This window comes from Netta rufina, assembly GCF_964035555.1.
Source record: "Netta rufina genome assembly, chromosome: 1".
Taxonomy (NCBI): domain Eukaryota; kingdom Metazoa; phylum Chordata; class Aves; order Anseriformes; family Anatidae; genus Netta; species Netta rufina.
This window is the reverse complement of record NC_140123.1, coordinates 19,625,805-19,652,489: the sequence shown is the minus strand read 5'-3', so window position 1 is coordinate 19,652,489 and position 26,685 is coordinate 19,625,805. Positions and strand designations below refer to the sequence as shown.

General features: G+C 39.4%; 1 protein-coding gene across 1 annotated transcript in view; it reads left to right on the top strand.

Annotated features, from left to right (window-relative positions):
* The first annotated feature begins 4,709 nt into the window (after positions 1–4,709).
* MICU2 (mitochondrial calcium uptake 2) overlaps positions 4,710–26,685 on the top strand; it is a 151,144-nt gene continuing 129,168 nt past the window's right edge. The window contains exon 1 of the mRNA XM_084305885.1: positions 4,710–4,956. Within this exon, the coding sequence (XP_084162011.1) occupies positions 4,720–4,956 (237 nt within the window). The 5' untranslated portion in view covers positions 4,710–4,719. The remainder of the gene's footprint in view (positions 4,957–26,685) is intronic.

The following is a 26,685-nucleotide window of genomic DNA, read 5'->3' as shown; positions in this document are numbered from 1 at the left end:
GATATAAATTAATGCTATGAGAGGTATTTGGGGACACATATCTTAGATAAATTTTAATTTTTTCCCTTTCAAATGGACTCTATCATAGTAAGTTCTCGAGTAACTTCAGCAAGTTGAAAATATTTGAAGATAGGCTATATTTATGGCCCAGCTCCTAAAGCAATGATTGCTGTGAACTCCTATTTATGAGCTGAATGGTGCTATCTGGCAACAAAATGTGCACATTTATTTTTGGTCTTACTGGAGGATGAATGTCGACTGTCTAGTAATGAGGTCAATATCCATGATTTGCATGTCCTGTAAAATAACTGGACTTTCTGTAAACTAACAGCACAGAGTCATTTTAAGGCTTCTTCATCACAGGAGGATATTTCAGCTTCCTTGAAACTGATCTCACAATTTATTTATTTTTCTTTGGAGAAGGGATTGCTAGGAATTATGGAATAAGCCTTTCTAGTGAAAAAAGCAGCTTTGGAAATTCCTGAAGTATTCTCCCAACCTTCACAATAAACAACCTTGGTAAGAAAACTTTGAGACTCTAGGTAAATATTAAGATATCAGCTGGCGAACTTTAAAGATAGTCCAGTTTTATCCAATCACTTTCTAGTTTTCAAGTTGTACAAGGATTATTTAGTTATATTACTTTTAACAAAGCTTGTCTTCGTTGTGCTTATATCCTTATGGGCTTTGGAGCATTTTCCTTGTCATCATAGGCAGGCAGATTGCTCTCACCTCTGTTAAAACAAAATACAAGTGATATTTTTAAGAGGACCTATGATATCTTGAAGGAGCCAAAGAAGGCCTGGGCTTGTGAGATCTTCTTCTGTTTCAAGTCTTCTGCCTGACTTTGGGCAGAATTTAACCTCCAGTTCTTCACCTATGAAATAAAACACTGATATTTGATGTCCTTCTATTAACTTGTCTGGTCAGCTCCTTCAGGAAAGAAGTACTCCAAATATTGTTAGCGCAGTGCCTAGCCTACTAAAATCTTACATTTAGTTGGAGCTAGCTGTCAAATAGTACACAGCAAATAAACCAGACTAGCCCCACATTACTTCTCCTGAAATAAGACCACATATATAAAAGGGGGCTTGCCATCCCTTCCCTCAATTCACTACCAGCTTGTTGTTCCCTTCCCTGACCTTGTTTACACAGCATTTGAAGTCCCCAGAGACCGACTAGCAAGATGGGTGGCCCTCACACTGGATGACTGAATCCACCTCTCAAATCTTATTCTGTCTAAAATAGTAAGAAAGGGTTTAGATTGAATGTAACAGGAGTTAATTTAAGCTGTTACAACAGTAAATGAATGCTGGCACTAAGCCTAATGCTCTTGAGGGGATTGGAGTCCCAGCAGAGACTGAATCCGCGCTGGAACTTGGCCTAACACTCTTAAAAGACACGGGGATGCAGAATTGGATATTCAGGCATGTGGAGCTGTAGATTTACTTGATATTTTTACCCTTTACATTTTACTTTATAACAAAAACATGGAAGAAAATGAAGTTTATGTCAGACATCATTTCTTAAATATCAAAGGAGTTCCATGGGCTTTGTTTCACGGTAGTAGGTTTTCATTTGTGGATGTGATTTCACATTATGCTCATTATGCCTAACAAGAAGTAACAGCATTTAAGTTTTATTATATAATGATTCAGTGGAGAATTGAATCTCACAGGAAAATCACATCCTTAAACATTTAAGAAAATCTTTTATCAGGCTTTTAATTTGCTTTTGCAGATTTTCAGCAACGCAACCACCTCTACAAGGAAGTCTGAAGTCAACATGTAGAAAGCACATGTTACAAAAGCAGGTACGTCAGCTTGCTAAATGTAATGATTTCTGCTTATCACAGAATCACAGAATCACAGAATTTCTAGGTTGGAAGAGACTTCAATATCATCGAGTCCAACCTCTGACCTAATGCTAACAGTCCCCACTAAACCATATCCCTAAGCTCTACATCTAAGCGTCTTTTAAAGACTTCCAGGGATGGTGACTCCACCACTTCCCTGGACAGCCTGTTCCAATGCCTCACAACCCTTTCAGTAAAGAAGTTCTTCCTAACATCCAACCTAAAACTCCCCTGGCGCAACTTAAGCCCATTCCCCCTTGTCCTGTCACCAGGCACGTGGGAGAACAGACCAACCCCCACCTCACTACAGCCTCCTTTAAGGTATCTGTAAAGAGCAATAAGGTCACCCCTGAGCCTCCTTTTCTCCAGGCTGAACAAGCCCAGCTCCCTCAGCCACTCCTCGTAGGACTTGTTCTCCAGGCCCCTCACCAGCTTCGTCGCCCTTCTCTGGACAATGAAAGCCAAGGAAGAGCAAACTGTACAGGATGGGAAAGAGAGCTTCATTTGCACAGTGGTAGTGTTGTGCTCCTCTGGGACACTACACGTGGGGGTGAATTTACTGCAGGGAGAGCAAGAGAGGTTGGCTAAGGACAGCTCACCTCCCCATCAGCATTGCGTGCTTGCAGTCATAGAAGAGTAGTTGTCCTTTCACATTGCAGCTATATCTGTTTCAGTCAGGAATGTCATCCAAGGAAAGGCAAATGACCTACTTATTTGTTCTTATTCAAAGAAAAACTGAAAATGCCTAGCAAGGTGCTGAACTAAACATGCTTACCTATGTTGCAGTCACATGTTCAAAACTGTGGGATCTGGCATTCAGAATGCAAATCCCTCAGCCATCCTCTACAATGCTTCTGGGACATTGCCAGCATCCACAAAGTGCTTGTTATTGGCTTACACAGAAAGGGAAGTATTCTTAAGGTGTTTGTGCAAATACTCAGTGTCAAACTGTAAGGCTGGGACAGAAAATACTTTGTCTGTCTGGAGGAAAGCAGGAATAGGGGAGAGGAATTTACTGTACGTTTTACATCTCTGTAAGATAAATTGGATTTTTCAGTATGCGTTTGTGCATGACAGAGGGATTTTGCTGCTATGTTTTATTGTATCTGAGGATTAGAAAGGATTTTCTTGTATGACTTACTTTCTAGGTCTCTGGGGATAGGGAAAGATTTTGCAATGTACATTACAGCCTGTGAGGATGGAAACCACTCACCCTGCATGTTGCACTCTTGGGTGATTTTGCAATGAGCAGTCATTTGTGTTTCCCAGAGGTGTTTTTGAAGAGTTGGTATCGGGCTAAGGATTCAGGTGGCACATGCCTGAAGATGTCTCAAACACTTCACTGAATGACATTCAACGGACAACACATGCTAATGGAAGACTGGATAAATTCTGAGATGCCATTAGTTAAATGACTGAAATTAACACGTACAAAATCAAATTCATGGCTCTGAATCCAGATCAGGAAAGGACAGCGAACTAAAAGTACTCTAGTGGCATAGATGTATATCACCACACATTAATGGTGAGAGGGGAAAAAAGGCATTTCCGTGTTTCAGAGCCGTGTTTCAGATGTTGCAGCGCCTGTAATGATGACAATACAGTACTTGCTGTTGTAACAGAAAGAGGTGAAAGGTACAGCTTGCTAAGATGAACTGAGTACTTTCTGAAGGCCTTTAACCTAAGCAACGGGAAATCGCACTTCCTCTGCCAGATGCCTTAAGTCTAGAATTGCCTGAAGCAGTTCTCTCTCCAGTCTTTTTCCAAATTCACCAGGTGAACTTCAGGTGAACTTCTGCAAAAACACGAATCTGAGTACTACCAGCCTAAAAACGGCGGTTAACTTCCTCTCAGCTTTACTTCATGTGACCATATATCATCAATTCCCAGACAGCCCAATGTTTGAATGTGACTCATCAATCTCAACCTAACCAAAGCCTAGAGAGCTTCAGTAGAACAATAGTAGTGGACCCCCCCTCCCCCAAATAAATAAATAAATAAATAAATAAATAAATAAATAAATAAATAAATAAATAAATAAATTTGAAGCATTTGAGGTAACTAGTTGTCTCTGACATAAGTGATTACAGCTGGTCAATTCAATCTGTCATGCTTTTCAGTTAGCACCTCTGCCATGACAGTTTGTGTAAGCAACATCTTTTGTCGTCTCATTTGTAAGAAACTCTACCCTTGAAAAGGATGTTTTAGACTTATTCATGTTTCTGTTGTTATTTGTTCTGGAATAAACTGTGTTCAGTTTTCTGTTGCTCACTACAAGAAGGCCCTGGAGTGTGTCCAGAGCAGGGCTACGGAGCTGGTGAAGGGTCTGTAGCACAAGTCCTGTGGGGAGCGGCTGAAGGCACTGGGGGTGTTTGGTCTGGGGAAGAGGAGGCTCAGGGGAGACCTCATTGCTCTCTGCAACTGCCTGAAAGGAGCTGTGGGGAGCTGGGGGTTGGCCTCTGCTCACAGATAATAGGACCAGAGGGAATGGCCTCAAGTTGCACCAGGGGAGGTTCAGGTTGGCAATGAGGAGACATTTCTGCTCAGAAAGAGCAGCCAGGCACTGGGACGGGTTGCCCAGGGAGGTGGTGGAGTCACCGTCCCTGGGGGTGTTCAAGGAGAGGTTGGACGTGGTGCTTGGGGACATGGCTTAGTGGGTGACACTGGTGGTAGGGGATGGTTGGACCAGATGACCTTGTAGACCTTTCCCAACTGTAACGTCCCTGTGACTCCACGTTTCCTCTCCACCACCACCCAGCCTGGCTCTCTGCGCCGGGGGGGTGCCCAGAGCCTTCCCCCTCCATCCCGCGGCCTCAGCCCGGCCGCCGCGCATGCGCCTCCGCGGCGGCGGAGCGGCCGCGTCCATGTCGGCGGCCGGCTGGAAGATGGCGGCGTGGAGAGCGGCGCTGGCGGCGGCCGCCCGCGCTCCGCTCCGGGGGCGCCTCGCCGGGCTGCGGCCCGCCCGGAGCCAGCGGCGCCCGGCCGGCTGGAGGGGGGCCGCCGCCGCCGCCGTCCTGCTCGGGGGAGGCTCCGTGGCGGCGTGTTACGGCGGCTGGCGGGGGCGGCCGGGGGCGGGCGCCTTCCTCACCGTCCTGGCTCAGGTAAGGCGCCGGCAGCCCCGCTCCGGGCAGCCCTCGCCGCTCGCCCCGGGGGCCGGGGGGAGGCCGGGGGGGAGTGTGTGGGGAGCGGTCTGTGGGAGCCGAGCGCCGGCGGAGTGGGGGAGCCGCTGCCGTGGAGGGGTCAGGAGGGGCCCCCCGGCAGCTGTGTTTGGGCAGAGGTGCTCCTGCTTCGCGTGGTTCTCAATAATTTGGGTGTTTTCTGCGGTGGAAGCAAGCAGGGGGGGCCTGACAGCCCCGAGGGGTTCGTGTGGTGGTCGTGGGGATGTGGCCCGTGTGGAGCTGCCCGTCTGGTGGCAGCTTCCATGGCTTGGCTTCGGGTCTGCGATGCCCAGCCTGAGCTTCAGGTGCTCTGAGGCATTAGCACGCTCCCCCCTTAACAAAGGACATTTCCCCAAAATGCCACTTCTATATTCCACCTGAAATACACACAGCAGTTGGGGTAGTACCAGTTGGTACATTCAGAATCTGGGCGATGAACATTACGATGCCTTGGAGCATCAGTACTCGTGCAGAAGGTCAAGAACAGATGCTCGTTATTTACAAAACAATCACCACAAGTTCCAAAACACAGTCACGCTTCCCGCTGTTACTCATTTTGTGGAGTGAACTTTTTCCCATTCTTCCTTCAGATGGCTGTCGATTAAATTTAGTGAGGCTTCCATGATGGGAAGCCCTCGAAGCGATCTGGGCCAGCAGGTTAGCATGGGATGGGGTTAGGAGGTCAGTGTATGATTGCATTGCCATTCAGCTGCTTCTACCTAGGAAATTTTGGAAGAATTCCATGGTTTGTATGCTTTGAGATCCTATCTCTTAGCAAATATTGAACAGGTTGAACTGCAGGCAGGTAAATAGCTATCTTATTTATTCTCAAATCAAGAACAAGGAGTGTTTTTTTTTTATTATTATTTTTGATATTGCAGTCTTAGGTGTTGCACTGGAGGAAACTCCACTTTTTAAATAAGAATGCTTCTGAAACAGGTTAAGTGTCAGTCCTGACTTCTTGGACAGCGCATCTTAAAACTTTGGTTTTCTGTACGTGCTCCCAGCAAGAAAGGCAAACATTATTGCACTAGAATTCCTACTGGAAATGTATCTTCTGCTGTAAACAGCCAGCAGAATAAGATGTTATTTATATTTATATTTATATTTGCTATGACATTTTTCAGCAGCATTGCGTTATGTTTAAAAAAAAATCCTGTCCATATTACCTATATGTATGGGACTCTTGCATAAGTACACTGTATGTGGGTATATATAAAATGTGTTAATGCAGGAAGTAATTGCTTTTAAAGACTGCTGGGTTGAAGGGATATAGCTTTGGTGCTCATGTGTTCTTGGACTAGCTTCCAGGTAACACGTGGACAGTCCAACGGGTACACTTTATAACTCTGTGGGGGGACGGAAAATCTACGGCTTCTTTAATCAATTCATTATTGGAGACAGTAAGTTGCTGGACCCTGCAAATGTTAAGGAGTTTATTCAATTTAAACTTTTTTGTTTCCTGATAAAAGAGTGTTGGACATCCCATCGTACTTGCAGACAGAAATTCTCCGTACATCTTGAGCTCTGTGTTGCTGCAATTAATGTAGTGACACTTCAAAAAAGTACTTCAGAACTGGCCATGCAGCGCATGGCGCTAAGGGCAGTAAATTGAAAGCAGAAGTGGCCTGTAAAATCCGCGAGGACAGGTTAATAGAACCAAAGCAGCAGGCTGCGTTTCTTTTAAGCGGTTTGGATGCTACCAGTGGCTTCTTACAGACAGAAATAAGAAACAATCAAAAGCACGGCAAAGTGTTGAAACATGTGTCACCTTTATGTTATGTTTTGGAGCACTCTTTGTTTCAGAGTGCTTTTCAGAGCAGTCAGAGTGCTCTGAAACTCAGTGTTCAGAGCTTTTGCTTAAATTGAGATACATTTCTTATTCTACCAGTGGATGACCTGACTTTATATTATCCCTTTTCACTACAGTGGATCTCAGGCAGCTTGGCTTGAGATCTCAAGCTTTGCTTGAGATTAGGCTTGTAGACAATTATGTATTGTTAATGTTGCTGTAGGTTATGTAGGGGAATTGTGTGCAGGATAAATACTGGAAATTTTATAGATTAAGGCAAGTATTTGAAATTAAGCAGCACAATTTTCATGAGCATTGTGGTAATAAAAGTATACGCAGTGGAAGTGTTTGTATTTCCCTCTCAAGTACCAGGCCTAGCATCTGCTCTTGAGACTGCTGAGCCCTTTAAGCTACGATGCTTCCCTGTTTTTCTTAGTAATACAGTCTTTACTGTTGAATCATAAGAATAAATCACTGCAAAATGGGTGGTAATTATTTAAGATGCCTGACAGAGTGAAGTTGACAAAGTGGCACTATTTCAGCATAATTTGAGGCACCGATTGAGTTTGTGTTCTTGTCCTAACAGTGAGATGTAACAACCATTAATAGCTTTATTGCAGTCGGTCTTCACTGTAAAAACTAAATAATTTGTTTAGTTTATGTAATTGAAATTTATAGCTATTTAGGTTTTCCTTTAGTGTCAATCAAACTAGTTTCTATCAAATTACTTAGAAGATTTTCAGCTTTATGTGTGATTCATGTAGTTATTTTCGTTCTCAATATTCGCTGATCTGTTGTTTAGAAAGGTACAGGGAATGTATTGGAATAAGTCCTTATAAATGAGAGTAAATCACTACTGTACAAAAATTTTAGAGCAAAATTAACATAATCTCTTCTTCCCTCCTTCCCCCAGTTTTTATAGATACCAGGCTCTAGTTCTATCTATCCTTGTTATTTACCAGTGAAGCTCCATTGCGTGTCCTGGAACAGATACAGCCGGTGCTGGGATAATCTAGATCAGCTTTTCCAAATGAAGGGTGCCTTCATTCTGCCAGTGTGACTGAAAATGGTGATTATACTGAAGTTCACCAAACGTGTTTCTTCTAAACAACATGCCTGGGTCAGAAATGTACACACTACACTACACACTGTGGTGATACGTCATAAGTTGGTTTTCAGTAATTCCAGAACGATGAGTAATTGGGAACCCTGATCAGACTTGCGGTATTGTCCCAGGTCTTGCAATTTCCAATCGTAAGGTGGTGTTACACATCCTACAGCTGCTGAAATCCTTTGCTTAAAACACACTGTTCATTGCAAGTCAGTTTGCAGTCGCTCAGGTTGTCCTTATCAGGGTCAAGAATCAAGTACAGGATTGCCACAGGGCGTGCAAGTGGATTTGGGATAGCAGGCATCAGGAAACTGTACCATCAAGCCTGGGAACTTGCCAAGGGACCGTAGCTTCGACCTCATGCACGCACATGTTGCAGATGATAAGAGAGCTCTGAGAAGCACCAAGCTGCCACAGGCAGTGTCTCCTACCCCTGCTGAGTTTATTTACTGATGTGTTTAGTCACCGGTTTCAGAAAGAAGAATACAATTTGATCCACCCTCTGTAGAGTGTTGCATTTTGTGCTGAGTCTGAGTCACTCTTTCCAACTGAGGCTGAGTAAAGTTGTTACTGGTGTATATATATATAATAACAACGTGTGGAAGTCCTGTCTGTTTGGTACTGATAAAGGTGATGTTGTTGCAGCATTCTTTTCCAAGGACCAGGGGAGCATTACTTGGTAGTTACATTTTTGATCCAGCTTCCCTGAGCTAAGTGGAAAACACAACTTGACCTCCAGAGGTCCCTTCCAACCTCAACCATTCTGCGAACTTAATAACAGTTCTTGCTACTGGTCTCTGTTACATCATTATAGCCTAGTTCTCTTCATCTTCCCTTTTTTTTTTTTTTTTTTTTTTTTTTTGTGTCATATCAGCGATGTGCTATGATTCTTCCAGATAAGAAGAAACTCAGTTCCTGTTGTAGAGGTCTTAAATACATAAATTGTATTTGATCATGCATTTGATTTTAACATTTTCAGTTAAGATAATCCTACTCTTTCACAATGGATAACAAACCACTTGTGCTTTTTTAGTGTCTGATATTAATTAAATATTTATTTTATTTTAAAATGTGTTTTGTTTGTTTGTTTTTTGAAGGAGAAAATAGCCTTTTTGTGTTTGAAAGTGGAAGGGCGGGGAAGAAGTCCGGGAATCTCTTTTTGGACTATGTTAAACTGTGTGGAGTGTTTCACCCTTTTCCAGCTTTCTAATGTTAGCGATTCTTAACAGAGCCAAAGATAGGCACACGCAGGAGTGGTGACTGTGTGGCCATTTCATGAAAACTGTTACTCCAAACAGCTGTGAGTAAAATACTTTTTCTGATTAACATTGGAGCTTTAGTTCATTTTCTTGGGCTATGTATGTAACCACCACTAAAATGTATTTTGGAGCTATTGCCCAACACTGTTTGAATGAATAATGCAGAATACCGTAAAGGATACCCTGAACACCAGTTTTTGTTCAGGGATCTGGCACAACGGTGAAGGCAAAATAATCCTCTGGAGGACATCTTCACAAATCCTGGCTGATAGAGAGCTCAAAGTGCTAGTTCATAAGATAATCTAGGGAGAGTGCTGCAATTAAATGTAACTCAAAAGTTTATCAGGGTTGCAGGAGAAGTCTTTGGGCTTCCAGACATGGAATCTGATAAAGATGGTTTTAATAGTTCAGAGAGCAGACTGTTGGTCACACATTGAGTGCTGGGATGGATTTGTTTCAGACAGGTTCTAGTACATTGTGCATGGTTTTCATCTGGGTAAAAATTTCAATCCTGATCAATAGATGATTCACTAACTAATGTCAGCTATGCATATGTTACCTTTTTAGCTTATTTTCACTTGATTGGTAACTTCTGGTGCAGGCATGAGTTTGGTATTACATTCTTGGTGTCACTGCCCCTCATTATGTGCTACCAAAACAAATGACATCAGTTGCATGCATGTCAAAAGCAGCTTTTTGTTTAAATTGTTTGAAGCAATTTCTTTAGAGCAGTGGAAGGAAGATTTGAATAGCTCTGGGATTCTGATATTTTTGCATATCTCGTGTATCCTGGACCACTTCATGACTTACATTACACTTACACAACTTTTAGCTCACATTTCCTCCCTTTTATTTATTTTAATATAGATTATATCTAGGAAGGTAGAATGCATATTAACTGCATGTAGAAGGTTTTCACTGTTGGCAGATAGGATGTATGTGTGTGGCATTTGAATTCAGTCACCAAATATTAAAATATATATATATATTTTTTTCTACGAACCATTGTTTAATCTATACTTCACATGTAAGTGCGTTAAACTGAGACTTGTTGGCAAATCTTGTTAGAGTGGGAATTTTTGTGGGGGTTCCTGTGCAATCTGTTCTAAAAGCCTGGTTCATGCTAAGGAAGAACATTGCTGTTAAGATGAGGTGTCTCGATAAATATAGAAGTCTGGATAAAATTGCATAAGGATTTGTAGTGATGTATGGAATTGCCCGGAGGAATCTGGTTCTAAAATAAATCTGGTAAGAATATGTACAGCCTAATCTGAAAAATAGACAAGAAGATTCTTGTGCTTACTCTGTCATAAAAATAATAATAATAAAAAAAAAAAAAAAAGCCAGCTTTTGTTTGATCAAAAATCCTAGAATAATTTTTGTGTTTTAAGTAATAATTTCAAAGCATTTGCCTTTGAGTCTTTATTCTGTTAGAGTTCAAGAAGTGTTTGGACAACACTCTCAGACACATGGTCTGATTTTTGGGTGGTCCTTTGGGGGACCCAGGAGCTGGACTCGATGATCCCTGTGGGTCCCTTCCAGCTTGGATATTCTGTGATTCTATGAAATTTAATTGCAAACGCAAATGTAACAGCACATCTGATAGATTACGAGGATGCTCACAAAAGAATAATTAAGCATATATAAAATACAAGTCCACAGTGAACGCTTTAACAGGCTTTTGAAATGTAATGCAAATGTTTTTAATCCACATCAGGCACGCTGAGAGCTTGCAGGCCTCGGAGAAGCCTCGTTCAGACCTGACCACGTGGCCGTACGGCTGATGCTTAAAATCTGCCTGGTGAAACAAGGCCATATAAAAACCATTAAAATCACAATTATTGTTGTGGGCTGGAGCCACTTTAAGTAAGGCTTATGCTTTTTTCATTACTTTTTTTTTTCCTGCTTTACCTTGTCCGTCCCACACCTTGCTGGGCTTGGGTTTTCCTGCTGCTGATGGTTTGATTCAAGGTCTTTCAAAGCTCTCACGTTTCTTGACAGCAGTGCTCAGTGCTGGGAAGGCTTTTTCTTGGTGAGTAGTGAGGCAGTGTTCTTGTCAGCATTGGTAGCATCCTTCTACGAGCTTCCTGTTTTACTTTGATGTGTCTTTCCTGCTATACTTACTATCTCAATAAATATGACAAAGCATGATGATCATGACAAGGCAGTTAAACATCGTAGGTAAACACACTGAACACTTCCTATTTTTGAAAGGAAATGGGAAGTCAATTTGTCATTTCATTCCTGGGATATCGATACTCAGTGACTACATAAAACATTTTAACACAACTCATGCATCCGCCTTCTAACTCTGCTGTGTCATGTCAATATACTCTCTTTTTTTTGTTTTGTTTTGTTTTCTTGCCAGTGCATCTAGAAGTAAACGGAAGTACTTGGGTTGAGTCTGTGCACGAAAATAAATACCTTAACAACAGTGTTGCTTCCTAGTTCATCCAGGAGTAAATTAGAGTTAATAGTCCCAAATATTATGACAATGATGTGTTCAAAAACTCATTTTAAAACACCATTCCTGCAATAATTAAGCATCAATAAATCTATGAATCTCATCCACAGGAAGAGCTTTTTAGAATTGGATTAACAGCTCAGCCTTCCCTAATCTTTTTTTTTTTTTTTTTTTTCTTCCCTGAAAGATCCTTCAGTCTTTCCGAGCTGTTCCTCTTGTGCAGCCAAACAGGGTAACCTTAGCTACCTCTTGTTTAATTCTGTATTTCACTGTGTTGTGGAAATACTGTGTGTATCAGGTATCCACTAAGCGGTCTAAATCAATAACGGAGATATTAAATATATCACAAACATCATTCTCTGCATTAGTGACATACAGACATTGTCATGTTGTGTGCCCAAAATAGAATGTAGTATAGGGAGTATGGAATCTGTAGGGCCATGATGTTATAATTAATTATAGACTTAGATGTTGCTTATGGATATACATTTGTTTCACAACTTTAAATATACGGTATCCATTTCAGCCTTTTGAATGTGAGATATTTATATCCTGAAGTTTTTGGCTTTGAAAATATTTACATTTATTCCCTTCTCTATGTGCACAGAGATTCTTTGTACAGGTGTCTTCATTGATACTAAAACAACATGATGTCAAATGTAATCTTAGGGGTCGAGGTTAAAATTTAACTATCTTTCATCTGATCTGTCACCTTCTACTTGGATTTGCTCCGGCTGTATGACTTGAGTAATTAAACAAAATTTAACTAGCATTCTCTAGGCACTTTGATACATGTGGACATTTGAAATTGCATGGTTTTGTTGTGGTTTTAGCTATTATTTTGATTTTGGTGTAATGAAAGGTTAATGCTACAGGTTGAAAGTCATTAGCTGTTTATGCTAGTGGACAAACACAAATGAGTAAGAAAATAGTTTGACTGCAAGTAAAGAATACTATTCTGGATAGAAATAATTATACAAAATAATCTGATTTTTAACAAATACCCCAGGAGGAAACCAATATTTATTTATTGGGAGTACTAGACCTATCTTTCCTCCCACAAATACTCTAGATTGTTTCAAAACAGATGTTATAATATTTCTTTTTTATCTCCTTTCTTAGATGGAAGATGTATCTGAAAGGATGGTGTTTCTAAGAACTTTGAACAGGCAGAGTGATAAGTAGCCTTTTTTTTTTTTTTTTTTTTTTGTAAAAAATGATCATATGTGTCCAAACAATAGTATTAATTCTGTTATTATGTTTGCAGGATGAGCTATAGAGCTCTGTATTACACTTCCTTGTAGATTTTTATCTACAGACACAGTAGCTGGCTAAATCTGGCTATTCCCAGTAAGTGGGTTAGCATCTTGCAGCACAAGGTAACCAGAAGTAGCTCTGAATCTACATTAATTTGTGCTGTGGGGAAAGTCTCACAGATTTCACTGGTGACAGCTGTGACAGTAGCATTAGGGCTGTTAACGTTAAGTACATCTGCTTATTTCCTGCACTGGGTGCTTCCAGGTCACTCAGTGTGGGTACCTTGTAATGTCTAATTTATTTATTTTTTCTATGGTTCTTTGAATGATGTTACTTTACTTAACATAAGTAGGCTTAATTTAGTTTGAAAAATATTCCACAAAGACACCAACTAAAGAAATCATCAGAATTAATGACAGCAAATGGTGTGAAATGCTCATTCAGAACACGTACAGTGGGCTCTGTCTCCTTACTGTTGCTTCTGACCGTTGTTACTACTCTGTGGGCCAAAGGACAAGAGAATAGTCTTGTCAGCTTTAAACACCAGCCAGCATTTAAATTAGTTCCTCAAGTCCCATTCAGCGTAGGAGAAATTTCGAGAGTGACTGTCTTGCGGTGATGGAGTCTATAAAAAGCAGTTGTAGCAGATGTAGCTAATAAATACTGTCTTATCAGCACTGAACCCTTCCCTGCTCCTGTGCCAAATCAGCAGGAAAACTCCTTCATCTGCCTCCAAAAACTGCAGACTAACTCTAGCGTAAATGAAAATTTTATATGAACTGAAGGAAATCAGTGTTTCCAGAAATCATTTTTTTCTGAATCTTTCTTTTAAAAATAGACTTTTACTTGAATAAGAGCTATTATTGGAGATACTGCCATATTAATAATGTATTAATGAATTATAATGCAATATTAAAATACAATCACTTAGACACATATGGCTTTATATGTACTTATATTTAGAATATAAAGTTACATTTTATGCATACATTTCTAAGGAATGTCTAAGGGTGTCATGCATATGTATAAGATGCACATAAAATACTCACTATGCAAATACAAGACTAAGAAAATAAACTTAATGGTATGATAATGTTGAAGTTTTATGGGTTTTATTTTGAAAGTTTCTGGTCTAATTTACCAGCTATGCCCAGAATAGGAAGGCTGGATTCTGCCTGAAGTTCAGCTGAAGGCTGCTCATGGTGACTGCTCACTGCTGAGTCAGGCCTGGCTTTGAAACTTGTGTTGTGCGTATGCTGCTGCGCAGCTTTGTTGAAGAGAAATTAGGAAAGGTCTGTGTTGCCATATTGCTCTGATGATACAACATGGTAACAGTGTTATATTCTTTCAGGGATTTGCCAAAATGAACTTTATTTTTCAGTGCAAAAGTCTTATGGGTTACACACTGAGCACATTGCTTGACTGTTGCTTCTCCTTTTCCAAAGCTTTGGAGGTTAGAAGACACCAGAGCTGAATGCTGCAATAGACAGAAGAGTGGCTTAGGGCTGCAGCACAACCCCTGTAACAGTTCCCTCTGGATTTGTTTGTGAAGCAGCTCTGGATTTACCTGGTAATCTGTCTTTTTTTTTTTTTTTTTCTTGGATATGTGAGTCAAAATGATGCTAAGATGCTGCATTTTACTATGACTTCATAACCTCATAGTGTCTGTATTTAAAGTAACAGTGGTGTCAGTAGCCTGAAATTGTCACAGAGGGAAATGTTTTCCCTTGCTCATTTGACTGAGGAGATAGCATTATTAGACTGTGGTTCTTGTTGAAGAATGCAATAAAGCTGGTTGATAAAACATCTGGCAACCCTTTGTACCGAAGAAGATGCTTGATGGCCTTAGGAATATGGAGTACTTGGGAATAAGTCGAAAAGGACAGGCTTTTGCTGAAGATGTGAATCAGTCGGAATAAACACTAGTCTCCAAAATAAAATACAAAGTGGGAAAAAAAAGAACATTAACATACAAAAGTAACAATACCAAAGCATTTATCAGTTTAAAACCTGGGTTTCCCAGAGCAATTCAGATACTTTTATCTAATGTAAAGCATTATTATAAAATCTATATTTTCTTTGTAGGGAACAAATGAGGGAAATTAATACATTGTTTAGTTGTTCACATTTGATGTACTTCTGTTTTTAATGCATAACTGTTCTTCACGAGATCCATCTTCACTTAGGAGTAGCTTACTGTTTTTTGCAGTGAGTTGTGTCTGCAATAGAACATCCTGGGCAGTTAATAAATTAATAAATTTTGATGCTAACTTGCATGCATCAGAGAACATAAACAATTGTTTCAGTACTTCAGACAAGTGCAAGATCTGGTTTGTCTTCATGAAATGTCTGTGTCACTAATGTAATTTAGAGGAAGACCTTATAAAAATGCAGTTACAGCAGCTACTTTAAAAATGTGGACAAGTTTTAATATAATGTTTTCAGTGGAAGAAATGCAATCTTTCATATTCTGATTCTGCGGTTAGGCCTGGGAGGTTTATAAGCACGTGAGAAACAACTGAGTAATGGAAATAGAGCTTCTTAAACAAGATGCAGATTTATTCTATTTGTGCTCAGCTGGGTGAGCCCTACAATGTGCAGATACTTTTCTTGTGCTGTGACTTACTTGGTCTGAAATTATTTTCTTAGCCATACACCAAATTATCTGGCAGTGCATGCTGCTATTTTTTCCTTACTTAAGCGACAATTTTTTAAGCTCTGGAAACTTTTCTCATTTAAATTGGATATAGCTGGACCTTCCCATATGAAAGCTTCTCAGCAAAACCTTAAAATATGTTGAGACTAATTTACAAGAGCTAAACATGCTCTATGTTGTGGTTCAAATAAACATTTTAATTTGCCAGTCAAAGTAAATAATTTTCTGTATTAAAACAGAGCTGGAGTTCTGTGTAGCTTGCTTGGTTCATGCACATGTGTGTATTGCTGCTGCAATACCTTCTGAGGAAAAATAATTGTTCCCTTTTTTCACATAGAGCTGTAGTAGTTAAGCACTTCCATAAATAAATTTGTGCTTATCTTAAGCTTTTTCCAGCGACTTTGTTGAAAAGAATGCTAAAGACTAAGGTCTTTAGCTAAATACATTTAGGCTGTGAGCTACGCAAAGGACTCATCATCAAGTACAAAAATGGCAAAATCTAAAGCAACTCTTATGCTTCTGGATTAAAATTAATTAATTAAACTTTAAATTAATTTAATTTTCAACTCAGCTGAAGAACCATCATGGACAGTAAGCAGTGTAACGTATATAAAATTGCTTTTCCTAGAACACAGTGTTTTCTGTTATTGTGAATATGCCTGTTGTATGGAATGTTCCTACTCAATCTTCCAGAAAAACATCGTAGGAAATTGCTGACATATTTTTTTCCCAGCTGCTGTTAAATTTGGAGAACTGACAATGTCATATTGCCAAATGGTGTTGCATTGTTTAATTTTAAGATTCATGTTCTTACTTCTCTTCAGCCTCAAAAGTGTAAAATACAATGGAAAATACAAAAATTTCGGTGCACTGAAATTTTTATGTGCTAATTGAGCAGAGTTTGTATAGCACTATACAGTTGATTCTTTATGTGAACACTTCTATAAAAAATAATGTGGTTTCATCTGTGAAAATGCCATCTGTTTGCTGTATGTTTATCATCAGTACATCATTTCACTGTTTGGGATGAAGAGGTCCCTGGACAGTACTACTTCTTGAAATGACAGTGATGCGTTCAAGATGTATTGTCAGCAGTAGTGAATTGTAGTCAGATTCCTTGCTGTAAAACTCTTAGAGCAGTATATAATGTTACACTACTGATATCTTTTCCTTCACACTGTATACTTACTCCTAGTGGTAGCATTTCCAGTGTTTCAGAATAGTGATACAAACAGCACAGAGTGCTTATACCAAGTGCTATCGCATGGTTGACTCATCTGGGGGGGGATTTCTGAGAGTGTAGATGTCAGCCTGATGGCACATCTATTTCACTTCTTCATGCCCTATCTGCTAGTTAACTTGATCTTTCTGGGGGTCTGGGAGCTTTCCCTGCAGGACTCTTTCCTCATAGAAGGCTCTACAGGATGCAGTTGTGCAGAGGGTCCTGGGTCCTCTCTTCTTCACGCAGCCTGTGACTTGGGTAGCTCTCCCGGCAGCACTTCAAGGACCAGCAGCCTCCGCACCTCGAACTGCCCTGCACTGTCACTTTCCAGGAGGGAAGGAGCTTGCTTCTACTCCCTTCATTGCTTTGTTACTGAAGCAATGGGTTTAGCTCTGAATACAGAATTAGAAGGTGGAGGGTAATGTGAGGTAGAGTGGCTCTCGGGTCAGACAACGTAGGGCTTAAATTCTGGTTGTGGTGTACAGGCCCTTCTGTGTAGTTCAGTAGAGTTCCCGATTGTGTATCACCTCTATAAATTCATGTTGTGGACATCTGTTTCTAGCCACTGGAAATATCCAGTTGATCTACTAGACCAGCAAAAGTGGATTCAGAAGTTGTTTGCAGTTCTTTGAAGTGCATTATGCTTCATGCATAATGTTTCTTGTCATCCTGGAGGCCATACCTGGGCTGTTATTTTGCCTCTTCAGGCCTGGAGATTGTCACGTTTCCCATCACTTCATGTTTGAGGGACACTCCCAGCCATTTAGCGTCCCTATGAATGTGTTTGGCAAAACAAAGTTGATAGAGGCAATATCCTTTATCAGACCAGATGCTGTAACTGGGACGATTCCACAAGTTTTTGGTCACCACACAAGTCCTTAGCTCTGAAGTAAAAGCAAATTTAAAAGCTGAGCAAAAGTTGAGGAAAGATTGCTCTGCTGGTACTTCAGAAACTGTAAAATGTGCCTTCTCTGTCAGCAAACCTTGAATAGACAGCTGAGGAGTTACTGGTAGTGATCAGCTTGTGTTCAGGTAGTCATGATACAGTAGGGATGTGCTTTTGATTGTGAATAGGGCGTGGGCCCTGGAGCTCGTACTTTGCAAGGAGCAAAGTCCATGAATAGTTTCTTAAGAATGTGAAGATAGCATGCTTGCAGCACTCATGCCCATGCCTCGGTTGAATATTTTTTGTATTCAGATATTTTGCTGAATGCAACAAACTTCAGTTATAGACAGCTCAAAAAAGCCTATTCTGTCTTTGCAGGAAAAATATCCTTTATTCTGTTTTTGTACTGCAGTCTTTCTACTTAATGTAATACCTTTTATAGTAAGGGAAGCAAGAAGAGAAAGCAGCTCTAGTGTCCTCCAGAGTTTGTTCTGCTGTATTTTTGGAGCTAATGTATGCACTGAGTAAAGTACCCTGTGTTATTGCATGCAATAAGTACATAAAATAGCATAATTTAACTTTCCATTAGATATAAAACAAGTGTTCATGAAATGTCTGACAAAGAAATTAAATTCCTGATATATATATATAAAATTATTAGCAATTTACCTACCACATATCCAACCTATTACAATGCTTTGACTAGAGACTAAGTTGAGCTTTGTGGTGTGGTGATGTAGTGGTCATAAATGTTCAGCAATCATAAATCATGCCTTAAGATTGGACTGCCCAAAAACGTAAGGTTTTTATTTAAGATAGTGTGGTTATTTTTATTGGTTTTGAACCTCCAGGGTTGACACTTCCTAACTGTAAAGGCTAGAAGTTTTTCAGGGAAGTTAAGCTACTTTCTCAGTGTTGTGAACAGTAATACAGCTTTAATAAAATTGAATGTTTTGTTAATATTCTTGATGAAACTAAGTGGTAGGTTCAATATATACATGTATATGTACTTTTAGATTTGAGAATGAAGAGTAGTAAGAGTCTTAATGAGTTCTTTGGTGGCATTTGTTAAATCACAAGGTGAGAAACATCTGTTATTGAAGTGCCAAGTTGCAGTACTCACCACCATGCAAAAACAAGCTTTTAAGAACAGAAAAATGGCTGCAAAAACTGATGACTGCTTTCAACTTGTCGAATTCCTAGTTGGTCATCTATTTTATGTGCTGTCTCCTTTCGATGTAAGTTTCTTCCATATGGCTTACTTTCTTCATTTAAACTGAGGGCTAGTGACCCTCAGTTCCTCCAGATGGAAAGAGGGAAAGGATTACTTCCCACACAGAAGAAACTTGAGAAAATTGTAAGTTTGAAGGAGAAAAAAAAGGGGAGGGGGGGTCACTAGCAGCCTAGTGTTAAAAGTAACAAGGCCACACTTGATCATAACAATAACTATACCGAGAAATTCTGGATATCGATATTTGCCTACAAAAAGCTTCTGATTTTCCGATTTTCCTGTAGTAGTAAGGCTGCTGGAGAACTGGCAGTTCTGTTTGGGGTATGGGTTTTTGTTACTCTTTTTGTTGTTGAAAAATAAGGAGGTTGTTGTAATCTACACAACTTCAGAAGATTTCTCCTGTCTAAAAGAATGATAACGAAGAGAGATTATTTTGTGAGAACAAGGAAAACCTTAAGATTGAGGTATGGAATATTTAGGCTCAAATCCATGCTCCAGACAGAGCACAACACAAGTAAGCATCTTACCACCCATGTTACTACATGTTCTAGGATGATGTTTTTAAGTTGAACAACAATAAAAAAAAATTCTGGGAAGTGCTGAAACTGTGATCTTTCTTTCCAGCCAGTCCAGAAAATTCAAGACTTAAAACCAGACTTGTATTCAGACCAGTTTATTAAAAAGAAAAAGCTTTCTGGAGATTTGTCTTTTTTATTTATTTTTAAGTAAAATTATTTAGGTTGTCATGGTATTGTTATGTGTGTTAAAACATGATTCCTATAGGTCCAGAGTGAAAGATAGGCATATAGTTTCAGACATATACTATTTCTCAGCTAGATTTGGATATAACTGGATAAAGAAAAAAAAAAAAATAAAGGAAATGTATCATGAGCTTCTCTATACCCTATCAGTTTGCAAAGAACTTCCTCAAGAAAGACTGTTTTCAGAAACAGAAAGAGTCAACATAATTGTTTTTATGGACCATTAAAAAGGTTCACACACAGATAACTTTGTGTGAAAGTACAGTACTGTAACTCATGTAAGCATCTGTGTGAACTATATCATTACTTCAATTTGCCTGTTTTTTTACAATACAGTGTTAGATTAGAGGTGGAAAGATAACACAATAATTTACAAAGTGCTAAACTGGGTTTAAAATCCTCCTTAATGGTATAGCCTGAAGTATGTATCTCAGTTGTGTTAAAGATACTCAAGTTAAAAATAAAGGGGAGGAGGAAAGGCATATCTGTGGTGTCACCGAGGCATGTGGTAAGTTGATGTATAAAGGGAACATAATGGATCTGCTTGGATTCCAGCCAATGTTGCTGGACACAGGCATTCAGCGAGGCACATTCCGGGGCATTAAGTGCAATCCCTTCCCGAAGCGTGGTGAGCCTTCTGTGTAATTCATCTTCCCTGCAGTCCACTCCGCCAGGGGCTGGACACGCGGCTTAGCTGATTTCATTACCACTGCAACTTCTGTGCAGTCACTTTTTCAATTCAAGGCAGCATTCAACTTCTAAACACTTACAAATGGGTTAGCTCTATTTGAATACACTATATTCACTTTAAACTTGGTCTTAATTGGAGTAAAGTACTTGAATCTTGTTTCTGCTCTACATTGTGAACGAATCATTGGAAGAAGATAGCTTTTCAGTCTGTATTTTTTAATTTATAAATGCAATTAGTTTTAGCATGCAAAAATTAAAGGTAGTGGGCTTTCTTTCTAAATACTGTGTCATGTTAGCAACTTACTCTGATACTATGACTTTGCTACCTTGTATAGGGGAAAAATGTGATGCATTTTAGTGAGCACAAAGAGAAGGAAAGAGGAATTCATCAGTGGAAGCCATCAGTGAATTGCAACAGTAAGTGAAGTGCTGCAGTAGAACTTACCCTCTCAAGGTGTCCGAGATGGAAGTTTTCCTCCTCCAGACTTGAAGCAACACTCCCATTTTCCCTACCAGCCTAATTTTCCAATTATTTCCATTTTCTTAGTCATCTAAAGTCAATATGAATTAAGCGTACATCCTCCTGTTGTGTCTCTTGAAATAAAAACCTTACAGACATTCAGAAATGTTTTAAGTTTCTTTTGTGAACCACCTGCAGACTTAGCTTGGTGTCACCTCGTACCGGGAGGTTTGGGTGCTGTCAGGTCGTGTGAGGCTGGAGAGGAAGCAGAGCTGTGCTGACACCAGAAGGGTTGCCTGCCTGCTCCATCCTATCCCCTCGAAAGGGTGGGTTACCTCTGATTGCCTCATGACAAACAAATAACATTTCTTGAAATGAATACCCCCAAAGTCATCTTTGACTACCAGGATAATTTGGCTACTTGTTTTACAGGGTGGCCAGAGCACGTGTGAATGTATAGACTGTAGCTTTGTTGTTTCAATATGTGTAACCCATTTATAGAAAAGAAATGTTATAAAAGCATTTAACAAAACTATAAACGTTTATAATATTATAGCTTTTACTATCAACTCATCATGCTAACAGCTACGATTACTGTTCTTTGTTAATTAAAAGCTGTTTTGTAACATAAAGCTTCAGATAAATATTTAATGTTAAGCTGTGCTGAAATTAATCTAAAAGATATTAATGTGCCCGCAGTATCTGTGACCCGCACTTCATTGTGACATTGTGCTTACAAAATATAAAATGACCTGCATTTCTAGCATATGAATGTTTATATTCACCTTTTAAGAGTTTAATGTCCCAAATTAATTTTAAAATAGCTTTTTTTTTCTGATGTGCTGACAGCAATTAATCGTTATTCAAAGATAATACTATTGCAAGCTAAGCTTGTTAAATTAAACTGCTTGATTTACCTTTCATTTCTTCTGCCTCCTTAGAGAATCTTCCTAGTTCAGTGCTGCATGATATTTTCTCTAGTTGTGCATGTGAAGAACTGTAGTCACTGGAGCTTGGAGAGTACATAGGCAGGGGTGGTATTTTTCTTTAGCATTAGGAGCAGAGGGCACTAAAGTCTCTTCTTTGTTCCCTCTACCTTGCTTTTAAAAAAAAAAAAAAAAAAAAAAAAGCAAAAGTCCAAAAAAATCATTTAATGCTGTCATTTCATATTCTCCATACTTCTGGAACAAAGCTATTTAAACCTGCGACCTAAATAGCTGTTCACAGCTGCTGCCAGCTTATACCCTGGTGCTAGTTAGAGCTACTCACCATAGCGCTGGAGAGACTTCTTTTAAATATAGGATTTTGACAAACTTTTAACGCTTTGTTCCTTGGTTAGATCCCTTGTCTGAGCCTCTTTGTATTTCACACATTGAGGAGAACTGATGTTAAGCTCATCTCTGTTAAATGTGGCGAGCCGTAATCACTTAATGAGAAACAATTTTTAAGAACAAATAGAGGTAATTCAGCACTACTAGTATGACATTGCATAAAATGTTCTTTGCGCAAGTCAGTCTGTTTTCCAAACAGTGCAGTCATGTTTGGTTTTGGCAAGGTCCTCTGGTTCTACACTGCCGTTGTAGCTGAGGTACTCTGTACCAGCTTTTTAACTACGCTTTTCCAGTAGCTCTTCCTGAGCATTTAGAGCATTTCTAAAGAGAAAATACAAAGTTAAACCAAAGGCAGTTATTTTTGTATTGGGAAAAATATTTGTAACATTCAGAAATGACTTTTCTTCTCAATTCATATTTATTTGTTCCACAATCCTATTAAAGTAAAGGTAAGAAAATAAATGTCTGGATCTTAACGTTGGTGCTCTTGTGTAGAGTATGGAAGTGGCCCCCTGAAAATTTTGACCTACTCTACTGGTCTCACTTCCCAGCTAAGGATTTTCTAATTCTTTCTTCCAGTTCACTCTTATGTTGCCTTCTTCTTGACTTTAAGAAGCATCACCGGCCACCGTGGCTTCCTGCTTTGAGTTTCCAGTCTCTCTCTGTTTTGATTTTTTTTTTTTTTTTTATTATTTTTTTGAGGAAGAATGAAGAGAAAAATAAAAAGTTAGAAAGAATGAAATTTTCTATTTCTGCATAAAATAGTATAGCTTAGTATTATTTTAAAGAACAAAAATATGTTGTCCACGTTTTAACCAAAGCAATTAACTTTTTAAAAATTATTGCTACTAATTTGCATCAATATCATTGTACCAAACAAATTGTACCACTGTGGGATATTTACCACTCTGAAAGTCTGCAGCATCACAGACTTCAAACTTCTTTTATACCAGAATGGATGACAAGAATTTGAGTATCTAAGTAGCATATAGGTGCAAAATATTCAAAATAAGTAGTAAGAAATATGCAGAAAATATTAATTGGAAAGGAATGGCAATTTTTAAGAGTTCATGTTGACATGGAACGGAATTATACACATTCTGTTTAGTGGACTTCTGTAACACATTAGATTTTTTTAGCTGCTGTATTAAAGATGGCTTGGGCTTCCCTCAGTGGAAGCTTTAATGACTAGCTTGAAGCCATTTTCTTTTAAGGAATTAATATTTAGACATAACATTAGCCATGGAGGTAATTAGAATAATTAATGAATAAAATTGCAAGGACTGTAATTTGCATTGCCTAATATCGACTTTTATAGCTTTCTTTAAAGGTTTTTGCTAATTAAAATGTTAAATTGGTTTAATTTCAAGAACAGGATATGGAAAAAAGCATTGTGTTAGTTTCTTTGTGGACTGCATTGGACTTGATGCTTAATTGAAATCAAGCTTGGTTTAATAATTCACTCTTTTCTCTAAGCACATACATTGATTCAAAAAAATAATAATAGAGATTTTAAAATCGCAGTTTTTTTTAAAAAAATCTGAAATTTAAGTGTATTTTCCAGTTGGATTTGCTTGTTTTTACAAGGATTAAATATTTCACCTTATAATGAGTGTTGGTGGTGTGAGAGGGAGATGGGCTTCTAGATGGGCCTTTAAGTTCAGCTTTGTGTCAAAATCAGATACTCCCAAGGGTAAAAAAATGTCCTTTAACGGAGCTTAAAAAGCTTGCATCATGATTGGCATGCTCCGTTGGTGTTTGATTGCACAAAGCTAACAACATTTTTATCTAAGAAAAACTAGAAGCACTACAGGTATTTTAAGCATTGATATTGAATCTAACTTTCTGGATTTTAGTATTCCTCCAAATCCATGATTGTACTTAGGAAGTTCCTTTCTGGTCTTCGAAATCATTATAGAAAATGGACATTGTTAACTGATGTGGGAGTGGCATCCCAGAGCTTCTGATCTCTGGTGTTAAGCCTTTTGAAGCAGAAAAAATAATAGCTTAGAAAAACCTGGTTGAAGATTACTTTAAGAAAAATGGATTTAATAAGTGGTTGCTTAACTGACATGTGACCTGTAAGGTTAGAGATGCCAGACAGCAAAAATACAGTGAAAGAGTTGGGCTAAACTTTAAATAATGCTTTCAAATGCTATTATACATACAGATTGTAATCAAAATGACTATTTTATCTAAAGCCCAAGTAGAGACCATAAGAATTGGTACTTTATAATTATCAGTAAATTGCTCAGGCTGTTGCTCAGCCCAGCTAATTGCCTTCCCTTCTATGCTTTCTTCTAATCAAAGAGAAAACAAAAGTATGAGGCAGCTCAGTAATGGACAACGTTGTGTAGCAGCAGCTGTCGTGCTCATGGGTGTTTCACTGGTGAAGCAAGTTTGGGGCCAGCTGTCGGAATGGGGTACTTTTGGTTTTAAGGTAATTACTGTCTTTGGGTACTGCTGGGTATGGCAGGGCCTTTGGTATTAATGTTGGGATACACTGTTCCTATCCTTAACTGTGTATAGAACATTCAAAGTTGCTTTGCTTGTATTATGCATCTACGTTTTGTGGATAATAGAACTAAATTAACATTTTTTAAGTCTTTTAGGTATTGTCATGCTTCTAAAAACATTCATGAGATAATAAAAACTTTTTTATTTCAGTGATAAACTGACGGTTCTTGCTTTTCTTGAATTACTCAGTTCCTGTGTGCCTGTACTTGATACCTGCATCTGAAGAAGGATAATGCCTGATGATTACTAACTTTTATTAGCATTGTTATGTGATGTGATGGCATGTAGCAGTTGTGAGAGAAGATACTGTTGTCTGACATATTAATCCTGACTTAGCTGGGGTATTCACAGACCGTTCACATAGTCTTCATTACTGATCATTAATCTTCCATGTCATACTTTCTTCAAATATTTTGTTTGTGATCATTCTGTACTTGGAATCCAGATTTAAATATACAGAACATGAAATTAGTGAGTAGTGTGCTGCCCAGGGAGGGTTAACCGAGCACTGGCTCCTCTTCATATGGGCTTTCATCAGAAGTGTTTAAATGTTTTTTTCACACCAGGCAACTGAATTCTGCTGCCTATTTTTTGACGTAAAGTCAAAAATAGTTGCAAGCTTACCAGACATCACCTATAAAATTATTTATGAAAGTAATTCTTATCAGATGTGTGTATTTGAAAAAAAAAATGTATATTGTTTTATTATAGGTTGTTCTACTTCAGTCTCTTAACAACAGTTAAATGATTTAGTTGGCATTTGTGAAGTGACTTGTAACTTTTCTAAGCCTGTTCCTCAACCATGCAGAACCACTGAGAAATGGGGAAAAAAGAAATAATGCTAACAATTTAATATGGAAGAATTAATGTGTATGATATCAATATCAGTATGGTATCATTAATACCATGAATGTCTGGGGTTTCTTGATCAAATACGTTTTAATATGTTAGAAGAAAAATTGTTTTCTGTGTAATAGTGTTTTTATGAAAAGTTTAATTTTAATTGTAGATTTTTTCAGTACCTTTAAGTAACTGTAAATTGTTTCTTAAACTATTAGCAGTTTAATTTATATAAAGATCAATATATAGGTGATTTCAATTTAAGTATGAGGAAAAATTACAGTGCTTTAAACAGGCATGGCAGAAAGACATTGGCAACAGCTACATTGGGATGGAGTCCACCCTCAGTAAGTCTGACGATGACACCAAGCTGTGTGGTGCTGTCAGCATGCTGGAGGGAAGGGATGCCATCCAGAGGGATCTAGACAGGCTTGAGAGGTGGGGCTGTGTGAACCTCATGAGGTTCAACAATGCCAAGTGCAAGGTCCTGCACCTGGGCAATCCCAAGCACAAATACAGGCTGGGTAGAGGATGGATTGAGAGCAGGTCTGAGGAGAAGGCCCTGCAGGTGGTGGTTGACAAGAAGATCAATGTGAGCCACCAGTGTGCACTTGCAGCCCAGAAAGTCAACCGTATCCTGGGCTGCACCAAAAGCAGCGAGGCCAGCAGGGTGAGGGAGGGGATTGTCCCCCTCTGCTCTGCTCTCGTGAGATCCCACCTGGAGCCCTGCATTCAGCTCTGGGGCCCCCAGCACAAGGACAGGGACCTGTTAGAGTCCAGAGGAGGGCCACAAAGATGATCAGGGGGCCATAACAGCTCTGCTGGGGAGACAGGCTGATAGAGCTGGGGTTGTTTGGCCTGGAGAAGAGAAGGCTCTGGGGAGACCTTATAGTGGCCTGCCAGCACAGGAAGCTGGGGAGGGACTCTTTGTCAGGGGGTGGAGTGATAGGACAAGGGGGAATGGCTTTACACTGAAAGAGGTTAGATTTAGATAAGACATAAGGAAGAAATTCTTGACTGTGAGGGTGATGAGGCCCTGGCACAGGCTGCCCAGAGAAGCTGTGGATGCCCCATCCCTGGAGGTGTTCAAGGCCAGGCTGGATGGGGCTTTGGGCAACCTGGTCTGGTGGGAGGTGTCCCTGCCCATGGCAGGGGGGTAGAACTAGATGATCTTCTAGGTCGTCTCCAACCCAAA